This window comes from Lynx canadensis, chromosome C1, assembly GCF_007474595.2.
Source record: "Lynx canadensis isolate LIC74 chromosome C1, mLynCan4.pri.v2, whole genome shotgun sequence".
Taxonomy (NCBI): domain Eukaryota; kingdom Metazoa; phylum Chordata; class Mammalia; order Carnivora; family Felidae; genus Lynx; species Lynx canadensis.
The window spans coordinates 198,750,223-198,762,262 of record NC_044310.1 but is presented as its reverse complement, the minus strand read 5'-3'; the positions used below and the strand labels follow the sequence as shown (position 1 = coordinate 198,762,262).

Below are 12,040 nucleotides of genomic sequence, written 5' to 3'. Positions count from 1 at the left end.
AATGGAAATTTGTATCATCTTTGCTTATCTGTTTCATCTGAGAATTCTCAGTAAGTGGAAAGTTATTAAATTATTATTCATCAATGCAAACAACAAAGCTGTACTGCTTGAAGGCAAGTGTGCAGAGATATATGACTTAATATTGTTGCCAAGTATGTATAACAACAATTATAATAGGCAAATCTAAATGTTTTTTTAAAGTTACATATGTGAAAAGAGATACCTGAGACCACCTATAAGTGAAGTTGGACCTATATCTATCAGTATCCAAAATGTTTAACCTTCAAAGAATAAAGATTGGAAAGATTTTATGACAACACAATTTGAGGGAAGTAAAAGGGAAAAATAATTTTATCATAGATCAGGGGTTGGCATTTCTGTAGGAGACCAGATAGTAAATATTTTTGACCTATGTGAGTCATATGGTCTCTGGGGCAACTACTCAACTCTTCACTACAGCTTAAAAGCCACCACAGACAATACATAATCATAGCTGAATAATCATAGCTGATTTACGATAAAAGTCTACAAAAGCAGGTGGTAAGTTGAATGTGGCTCATGGATTATACGGTGTCAATCACTTAGATTTTTGGTTATAGGTAGCTGGCATTATTATGATGAAGAAGGAGAGGTAATTTTGTCAATTCAATTGTTTTATGCAGCACAAATTAATTGCTATAAACAATCATGTTAATGTCAATGTTGGAAACTTAAAAAAAAGCCAGAATATAAAGGAAGAGCTGAGACATACAGACTTTTATCATTAACTGCCCATAAGAGTCAAATAAAGAAATTAGGGTATCGTGAATCATTAGTAAAGTATTTCTTAAACTGTGTTTCTTTGAACTCTTATGAACTTTAAGATGTTAATAGATGTTCTGAGAAAAAAAGTATTCTTCTGTCACATAAATTTATAAAATCCTATATTAAATATAGTTTATTGGTAATAGTAATAAAAATGTCAAGTAGCCTTTATGAATCCCTTATTGTATGTCAAGTAGTTTCTACTATTACAGAGGTAGAGTAATACACCTAAGTCACTTGGCTGCTAAGGGGTGGAACCTACTCTAAAATCCAGTTTTTACCTCCTTGTCAAGCTCATTGCTGTTGAATAATACATACTGGCTCTCAAACCTTTTAAAATGCTCAAGCAGTGTCAATACACTAATATACACTTCACATTTCTAAGAACTGTTAAAGGATAAATCATTTCTCAGATTTACTTGCCCATGAAAAAAAATCAGAAATCCTTACTGAGAATCTTACACATTGCTTGTGTTTCCTAGAAAAGAGTCTGGAAGAGGCTACATACATCATTACAGTGATTCCCAAATCTAGCTGATCATTAGAATTACCTGGGAAGCTTTAGAAAAACATAAATGTAAATAATTTCAACCCAAATCAGAGAGGGAAAGGTCAAGGAATCTGAATTTTTGCAACATTCCTTCCTGAGATGATACTGAGCATACATCAGTCTACGAATATTTCTTTGTTCTAATGCCATGGAACTAGAGAGTTTTGCATACCTCATCCATTTTTCACATTCCATTCCTGTCTCATAGTGTCTCATAGTGAAAGGCAGGTGCTTGCAGAGTGAGAAAATCAAGAACATGAGTCCTCAGTTCCTAAAATCACGAAATACATGGCAAGAACAGCTAGTTTAGTTCCTTTGTTACTTCCTAGTATAAAGTAGTATCCATGAAAATAAAGAGGCACTGTTAATCTGATGGGATTTTATTTTAATTTGGCCTATATTATTTGGTTTAATTATAGAATTTTTCATTTTTAACGGGGGTCCCCTTTTATCAGAGCCTTTGCAAACTTAGATTTCTTTTACAAATTGTATTCTATCTATGTCAAAGACTGATTTTAGATATGCCAATATTTTATTGTTCTTGTCTACTTGTAACTCTGTGTTGTCATGGTGATAGGTCCTGATATCACATTTCTATAGACAATTAGCTGAAATAAATCTTTGCATCCAACACATTTATTGGAAAGGAAGATGCAAATGAGTGATGTTTTCTTGTTAAACCTGAACATAGTAAAATGTAGAAAAAAGACCACAGGAAAGCAACATATTAATATTGCCTTTGCAAATAATGAGCTATGTCATTATGGTCTTTTCAGTAAGTTTCAGTTGTCCTTTGTTTTATCATCTGTAAAATAAGGAAGTTAAGCAAAATAATTTCAAAGTTCTTTTTTAGATCAAAAATTCTATAATCAACTCTTAAAAGTAGGAAGGATCTTCACTACAAAAAAAAACCCCAAAACATAATGCTTGCCTTTATAAATAGGAGAATGTACACAAACTCATATACTAGAAAGCTAGTCTCATACCAAGAAGTAACAATGGTAGTCAAAGGTCAATATTAAAAGGATTGAAAAGTACCAAACAAGTAATGTTTAATTAAAAAAAAAAAATGTATAAGCAGGTAGAATTGTTAATTAAAAGTTGATATGTAATACTATAATTTTCAAGTTCCCAATACAATTAATTTTTCATAAGATGTATATGATGACATTATTGCATCTACCCTATAGTTAGTTATAACAATTAAAATTATTTGGATTTTGTTTATGGTCACATACATAATGGGGGGAAAATTAAAAGTTGTGTTCATTGGACTTTTTTCCACTTTAGACAGCTTTATACAGGCATAAAATAATATCTGAAAACTTTTTTAGGGGATGAATGATTTTTCTTGTTACTTTAGTACTTTATTCACTCTTTTCATAGTGTCATTAAATCCTTTCAAAGAAAGCTTTATTGTGATATATTCTATACAGCAGGCTAGAGTCAAGGAAATTGACAATGGAGGTGTGTTGGAGTGAAATTACTGATGCTAATCAGCAGTGATGATAAAAGTCCAAAGTGCAGACTCTAAAATAAGCCAGTCCCCAATTAATAATGGCCATTTTTGAGAAAGATGCTCTGGATAAGCCAACCTACTGATCACTTCAAACTGTCTCTTAGTTATTTGTTTCAAGCTCTTCCTGGAAAGCTTGGCAAAATACAACTAAAAAAATAAACCAGTAAGTTTTTCTTGTGCTGTCCTTCATAAAACACACTGCCTGATGTATAAATCAAGCTGTAGGAAAACAAAACTAAGCAAAAATACGGTCAGGGAGAATAAGGAAGAGTAGAAAAAAGGATTTACCTAATCTTAAAGTAAGATTTTCTTAAAGAAAGAACATTCCTGGTCCCTCAAATTTCTTTCACACACACACGTAAACACACACACACACGCCACAAATCAATGCATGTATGGAACAATTTCTATTGCGATGGTATGTATTAGAGTATCTACATAATTTGCATAAAATATGAGACCTGAGCTATGAAATAAGATGCAAAATAACAGAAAAAATTATCCTTGCTGATGTCATACCATTGACAGATTACATATTTCACAGTGAGTAAAACCACCATTAAAAATGGACAAATTTTGAACATTTCCAAAATCATGTACAATTGGAGTGAAAGTCTGAAAGGGAGACTACCAGGTCTCTCTTTTCAGTTTCATTTTCTCACACTATTAGAGAGTAAGGAACGGGCAGTGATGTCTGTAAACAGCTGATGGCTGACCTCAAGTCTGGGGTAATCACTAACAGTGACAAGCTCCGCAAATCTCGGATGTGACTGCAAATCAAACACCGATCACCCCCTGTGCACAGGGCACAGAAGCCCAGTCACAAATCTCTGTAGTCATACTTATCACACAGTTATCACCATTAACAGCAGCATCTTGTAATATGAAGGACAGCAATAAATATCAGTGGGTGAGCATGAAAAACTATTCTTACGTACAGCTATCCAAAGGGCTAGCTGACCATTAATTCCCTTAGAATTTAAAGCAAGAGACTTTTTCTTTTTTTTTTTTTTTTTTTTAAATTTTTTTTTTTTTCAACGTTTATTTATTTTTTGGGACAGAGAGAGACAGAGCATGAACGGGGGAGGGGCAGAGAGAGAGAGGGAGACACAGAATCGGAAGCAGGCTCCAGGCTCTGAGCCATCAGCCCAGAGCCTGACGCGGGGCTCGAACTCACGGAGCGTGAGATCGTGACCTGGCTGAAGTCGGACGCTTAACCGACTGCGCCACCCAGGCGCCCCAGCAAGAGACTTTTTCTGACTGGAAACAGATTATTTTACCCCATCCACGGGTTAACTTGGAAGCCATATAATCTTACAATTGTACTCCCTCATGTTAAATGTGTTCAAAGAAAAGGATCATTCCCAATTATCACAAGCTTTTGAAAAAATAAAATGATTTTAAAAATCTGATCTACTCCCATTTAGGGAAGTTCTATAGAACTAAAAATGCCAAGGGAGCACAGTGTAAAAAAAAAATGAGAAAGCGTGAGAGGAATTTTATAAATTTAAATTTTAACAAAATTAACTTCTAATCTTTGAAATTGGTCAGAGATTTGAACAAATTAAGTAGAGCTCCCACATTTGCTTACAAAGATGGGAATTCCCCATGGAGAATACCCACTTTGAATCTGTTCTGCATGCTGGGGCTGACACTTAGATGAGCAATAGGCATTACTGATTAGCATTACTTAATTTTTGATATTTTGTAGCAACTTGAAAGGCTAAGCCATTCCTGAATTTACTTAGAGGCAATTTTAACATTAAAACCCACCAACATGCTCTGCAAAACAAACTGTATTTTACAGAGTCAGCAGGTTTAGGAGTTAGTCTTCTCAACTTCTCAACAAAGATCCTCAATTATCTTTGTTGTATGAAATTACGATGTTTTCTAGGACTTTTTTTGGTGGAATCGTACAAATGCCCCTGGTAACTCCATTAACCATTTAATAGTTAATCTTTTGGAAAGAATCTTTTAAAATCCCACTCATATTTTCAAAATCTACCTATTTCTGTTATTAAAATAACTGCAACCCTCACACCTCTGGACAGATGTATTTTGTACCCCATTACTTAGTGCAGAAATCTTAGTTTCTGTGCCTTTCATAGAAATTGATACAATGGCAGGGGGGTGGGTGGGATGCAGAGAATTGTGTTTCTGTAAAGTGTCTTTACATTTGAGTCTCTCAATTGAGCTTTCTTCATAGCTTCCATTTTCTCCTGGTTTTTTTTCATATATTTGATCATTAGCTCCTAGTACGTGTTGCCTTCCATTCTTTACCCATATTAAAACAAAATGACATCAAATAAATCTCCCAGACCTAAATTCAAAAATCCTTTCTATCCAAACACTTTTACATATTTAGTACCACCATATTGGATGTTAATGATGGTGGGGGGGGGGGCACAGATTAATGAGAAACCTGGAAAACCTGTCTTCCTACGAACATACCCATTGAAGGCAAGTCAATTCTAAACCTTACCTGGCATTGACATTATAGGTGTGGTGATTTGACACAATACCCCAAGTGATCACTTTTCTGTCCACATTGCTGCTTTCTTCAAGATTTAAATATTAAATACAAAATCTTGGGCAAAAACTAGGCCGCTTATCCCAGCCTGAAAACATGCTTTCTTAAAGCGACAACATATATACAAAATATGCAGCATGAGAAAATAATCACACTAAGTCCTTTAAAAATAAAAATCAGCTGCTTGACCAACTACCTTCAGTTCATAGTGGGAGAAGCACCGAGGCCAGTGCCTACAGAGGAAGGCATGTGGTGGGCAAATTCAGATCCTGAGTTAGGGACACTGGGTGTTGCCTACAGAAAATCACTTTAAAATGAGGCTGGCTATGCAAAGGCTGAAGTAAGATCTCTTGCAGCTACATATACACTAAATCAGTGTAAGTTTTTAAAGTACTAAAAAATAAAAAAAAAAAATCCAAAAAAGGCTAATTCTTCCTGAATGGGAGTTATAAAAATACTGAGCAAAATAAATCATTTCTCCCTTTGGGAAACTCAGCATGACATAGTTAAGCACAGAGCCAAAGCTGATAGAGTCTGTGTTTCCAATCAACTTTTTTTTTTTTTTGATGAAACGCTATTGTAATTTATTATTTATACTCCTTATGTGTTAAGAAGTAGGTTCCAGTGTCACTTTGCCTGGATATACATAAAAGAAAGATGAGAGAACCTACTACACAGTGACCTTTATCTTAATACAATATTACCAGAATGCTGGAAATTTTAGAGTTTTCTAAAATAGTAGAGAGAAACCCATTTTCAAAGCTTGCATCAGTAAATGTTGAAAAAAATTCTTTATAAATAACATTCTTATCAGGTGACACATGTGGATCAATTTACATTTGAATATAGTAATCAGAAAAGATTAAGTAGGGACATACGTTTTGCAACTGTATAGAGTGAGACAGAGCAACTAAAAAACCGGCCGGTCATTGTAACACTGGCATGGAGATGGAATCCAAGATGAGCCTTGGTTAGGAAGGGGTAGTGAGGAGGAGGAAAAAGCAGGATGGAAATAGAACATGAACAATGTGTGTCATCTTTAGGGACCCAAAGAGCACTCTTTATCTGAATTTTGAGTGCTTCTTTAATTAGAATGAAGAGATCAACATGCAAACAAAAAGAAACTAAGCATTTTTAAGGGAACTCGAACTTTTTTATTCTGTGGGTTTAATTAAGATCTGACCTATTATGTCAATTCACCAAAAACGCACTGAATGGTCCACATGGTTGCTGGCATTGGGAACAGAAGAAAACCCTGTCCCCTAGCCTCAAAGAGTTCACTGTCTAGTGGGAGAGACAGGTGGTTTAATATTCTATTATTGCAGTGTGATTGAGGCAGTAGAAGTGGTGAAGAGCTTAGATTCTGCAGCCAAGCTGCCTGGGTGTGAATCCTAGTTCTACTTTATAGCTGTGTGATGTTGGACAAGATAGATACCTTACACTTTGGTGCTTCAGTTTTCTTATCTGTAAAACAGTGCTAATTAAATTTTAACCATCATAGTGTTATTATGAAATGAAATAAGTTGTAAGACACACAGAGGTATTGATAGTATCTGGCTATGATTTCTGTTCCTGTTTATAATGGTATGTGCAGCATGCTGTGGGAACATAGAGGAACGTTGTGAGACCCAGCCAGGGATGCAGCATGGAACAGAGAGGGTTTTCCAGCTGAGATGAGATTTAAATGGGGTTGTGAAATAGCCTAGTAGGACTTACACAGGGGTGTAAAGGTTAAAAGTATAAGACGGCACTGCAAGCACCCAAGGAAGAGAAATCACTGAGAGTTTGAGATACTTGAAGAAATCGATGAGTAGAATCGAGACTATATTAGGAATTTAGATTTTTATCTTAAAGACTTTCCTGAATGTTTTTATCCACAAGCATGTTGCTCATCTCATTCTCTGTTTTCTGCAACAGCCCCACCTCCCTAGCCATTAATTTTTCTTCACCTCTATTCAGTTCTATACTTGGCTACAAGGTAATCTTACTTAAAAAAACACTTTTAACTGGGTCATCTCTATGTACAACAACCTGCATTTACCCCTTGTTATTCTTTAGACTGAATCTAAATATTTTTGTCTGGTATTCAAGTTCCTCTTTCCTCTGTCCAAAAAACAAGTACAAATTTTCCTCTCTCTTATTGTAATAGCATTCTAGTAATTTCCAGCTTCCTGGTATTCCCATCTCCCACCTCTCTTTGCAGATTTCACACTAATCTCTGATCTTGCTCAAGCAGTTTCTTCTTTGGAATTTTAATCTATCTCGATCAATTTTAAATTACTTAAGAATAGGCTCAACTTTGACCATGATGAAGAAAAAGAAAGTTTCTTTGACCAAACATCATATCATATTTATATGCTTCTGACAGCATAGTGCCTTGGCGTTGAGCTTCACGAGCACATACTGTATTTTAAACTGATTTTCCCCTCCATTCTCTTTCCATATTGTTCATACCTTCCTTGTGAGTGGAGATTTTGCCTTATAGGTATCTTACTTTCCAATGTAAGTATGTCTACAGTATCTTGTATATCTAATAGCCTAATAAATGTTTGTTGGATGAATATATTATATGTAAAAATATCTCCTATTAAGCCTTCTTAATAACATGCCAAGATAATTATGTGAAAGTTCCATATATCTTTTGAAATTAGTTACTTGTCTCTTGCAAGCTAAATTGGAAGAGAATCAAGATGATATGATGGCTGATATTTACTTAGATATATATAGGTCACATAGATAAGTAGAACATTTATAAAAAGTATTGGATTTCTTTCAATGCAGTGACTTTTAAGGTTGAACTTTCATTGTAAAATGTGGGTGAAGACATAGAAGAACTGTGAACTTAGAGTAAATCCCTGGACATTAGAGTTTAGAAGGAAGAGAACAAGTATTTAGTCAATATCTGTTGTGTACCAATCATCACAAGGCTGCTAATTTTGCATAAATTATCTCTTTCACTCATTCTAATATATCTTCCCAAGAAAAGACGTTATTATCATGGTCATTTTATGGCCAGTGCAGCTCAAAAACTTAAGGAGTCCTTTCAAAGACTTACATGATGATAAATTTGGGATTTGAATCCAGATCTATCTGACTTCTGAGCCAAAGTTCTCTGAGAGGTTGTTAGAATGGCAGTATTGAGAAGTAAGTTAAATAATCTGACAGTTTTGGACAAGTAACAAACTTTCTTGGGCTTAGTTTTTCATTCTTATGAACTTTCCCTAGATAACCACTAAAGCTCTTATAATTCTAAATCCTTGTGGAAAAGTGGCAACTGTTTTCTTTCATTCTTTTCTTTTTTAATCACATTTAAAAATTTTAGGGCATAGAGAGTCAGGTAGAAAAGTTGTGCACATCAGGGTTGTGTATTGACTATAGCAGGGGCATATAATTAGAGTGAAGTAATTGTCAACTTTTTCTTTATATATCTCTTATTGTTTGACATGGCAAAATAGGTATTACATTTACAGTAAATTTAAAAGTCTAATAAATAGAGGGAAAACTGTAGCCTCTTTAGTGGTGAGTTGACTAAATTCAAATAATCAGTCAATATATATCTTTACTTATTTATTAAATGTTGATGACAAAATTATATAAATCTCAGAAACCTTATTAAATGTACTTTTTTTTGCTTGGGTTAGGCTATTCTACAATGCCTCCTTGCACTCTACTCTCAATAAGTATGCATGTGAGAAAAGAGTGATACGATTCTAGAACCATGTGTAGAATCAAATCGTGTTGACTACTTGCATTTAGTTTAATTATTCTAAAAGCGTAATAGTTAATGTCAAGATGTATATTTTAGGGACCATAAAGCTGTTAATAAATGTACTATACTGTTAACTATTGTTTGTTATAAATAATGATTTTACTAGACTCTCAGTCTTTTACTTCTCAATATTGTACAACAAAGTATTGTCTGTGAAAGAGAAAAGTCTAGGATAACATTTATGTATAGGAAAGTTGAATGTAATCATTATTAAATTTCTTCTCATGCTATAAGGAATCTAGTTAAAGTATTGGGTATTCTTGGGTAAATTACAACTAGCTTGAACCCATAACCTGGAATGGACCGGATGCTATGAAATGTCAATACACAGAATACTCTGATCATGATCAGTTTAAACCTTTTATCCACATATTGACTTCTTCCAGAATTTGACTGTTGTAGAAAAGGAAGTTGGGTTAGTGCTAAAAACTGAACATTCTTCTCTCAGTCACACTAAAAAGTAGCTATATCTTCTTTTGCTTATAAGGTTCTGAGCACCTTCCACAGAACTTGGTTAGATGAAATGAAAGTCTTTCATATCAAGCCATCAGAATGACAGACACTCCAAGGCACAAACTGCCATTACATTTAAGGAGAACATTTTGATATATTAATTTATACCTTCAGGGTTCAGATCTGGCTTATAGGACATCCTAATTAAAACTAGCCATTTGAGAAAAGAGACTCAAAGTGAGATAAAAATGAATTCCAAATTACTTAAAAATATGACACAAGCATAAAATAAAGACTGTGAAATACTATGGAGGCTTGAAAAATGGTCTTTTTTTTTACTACCTTTGACAGGGACTAAAATTCAGTTCTCTTTGGGGTCCTGCAAGCAAAAACTCTAATGAGCAGAGAACACAATGCAGATGGTACTCTACAACAAGTAGTCCTAATGCATATTCGTAATATAAAGACCATAGCTCAGAAGTGCATCTCACTTGCACTTGCATTTCCACACACTAAATATAATTCTAGACTATAGTTAAATGGCTCCAAGAACAGGCAAATAGACCACACACATGTGCGCAAGCAACGCACACGCGCACACACACACACACACACACACATACAACTTTACAAAATTTAAACATTAAACACATAGTATACAAACAAAATGATTTCCCTCAGAAAACATACTTTGTAATAATAGAGAAGAAGTGATTAAGGGCAAAAAATGCTATTAAGCATACTCCATACTTCTGTAGGAAGAGGTTATTATTGTGAAAACTTATATATTGATCAACAAACCACTTGGTTATTTGCTGACCACAGTGGTACTTAGGCTAACTGGAATCATATTGTAAATTAAAGGGAGATTTAAAAATAATTTCTTCCAACTTTAATGTAGTAATCTACTAAGTATGTGGTATGAAAAGTTAGTACTCAATAAATATGGAGGGTAACTCATACCTTAAATTCCTCCAAGATTTTGTAATTTTTCCCATGATATTCACAAAAGTTTTTCACTTCTTTGCACTCAGGACAGCATCCATTGTGTTCCACTTTAGTACACTTTGGGTGAATTTTAGGGCATTCTGGCTGATCACAAACAGGTCCATCCAGAGCACAGACACATGGACAGTTGGAATGCCCTGGGAAAAATCGTTCTCCCAACTTGTATACAAAGCCGCTGTCATCCACACACCCTTTCCCTCGATAGTCATCAAAGATCAGATTGTCATTACTGGAGGTCTGGTCACCTTCATCAGCAGGATAGTCTTCATGACTGATGGCAGCAGAAGTGACTAATCCAAGGATGACCAACAGAAGTATGCAAGCTTCATGAATATGAAGAGCCATCCCCCTCCTCAAAGGCTTCTGGATGTGCTCCTAATATTAAATATACTCAGCTCCTTCCATGGGAATACAAGAGGGGTAGGCTGAAAATAAATATTTGAAAAGAATAATTTGACAAATATAGAGAGAATATGGATTTATGTAAGTCCATGTTCTTAACCTTTTTATTTGGAATCTATCTGAAAGATACTAAGTAAGACCTCAAATAAACTGAGTTCATGCAACTATCTACACTTTATTATAAAGTTTGGTGAGTTTATTCTTGGCAATATAAGCATTAAAATTTGTCCATCATTTCACGTAGGAACCTTAGGCTTGAATTTGCCTTCTTAATTTCAAAGATCTGGCTATGTTTAAATTGTAAGAAGTGGTTTACTGAGCCTCAAAAGGTAATTACAAGTAGTTAAAAATGGCTCAAGAATGTCTTAATTCACATTCTCTATTATTCTTTGAAATGGATTAGTCAGTGATAGAATATATGCTACAATTATCTGTATAAAAACTAAGAGATTAGTGAGAAAACTTCTACTTCTAAAAGAAAGGGAAGAGACCAATAGTTGAATACAAATTACAATTGAGATGAGCTAGTATAAAGGCCTTCCTACTTGACACCCATAATTGGAGAACAACAATGATCTCAAATGGGATATTCATTTCAGAGAACATAAATCTGGATTTTAAAACATAGAAGAAAAAATAGTGCAACTATTCCATAGTGAATAAGGGAAAGAAAAATGTAAATAGTAAATAGTACACTACAACTCCATGTATTGAAAAGGATTTGCTAAAAATAAATGTATTTGTATTGTCCACAATTTTATTTTACTCAGGAAGTAAGCTCCTAGTGGGCAGGAATGATGTACTTGTGATTTTTTTAACAGGAATTTGAGTCTATTATGCATGGAATACTACTTGAATTAATTACTTCAATATAAAATATATACCATTCACATAGTCTTGAAAATATACCCCTCTTTTGATATCTCAAACATATTTGATTTAGGCAATTTGCACAAAAATGCCAATATAAAACTGTTTATTGAAATTCCTTAAAATAATAATGAG

General features: G+C 34.3%; 1 protein-coding gene across 1 annotated transcript in view; it reads right to left on the bottom strand.

The window, feature by feature from the left end:
- VWC2L (von Willebrand factor C domain containing 2 like) overlaps positions 1-11,052 on the bottom strand; it is a 160,164-nt gene extending 149,112 nt beyond the window's left edge. The window contains exon 1 of the mRNA XM_032594512.1: positions 10,589-11,052. Within this exon, the coding sequence (XP_032450403.1) occupies positions 10,589-10,978 (390 nt within the window). The 5' untranslated portion in view covers positions 10,979-11,052. The remainder of the gene's footprint in view (positions 1-10,588) is intronic.
- Between the last annotated feature and the right edge of the window lie 988 nt (positions 11,053-12,040).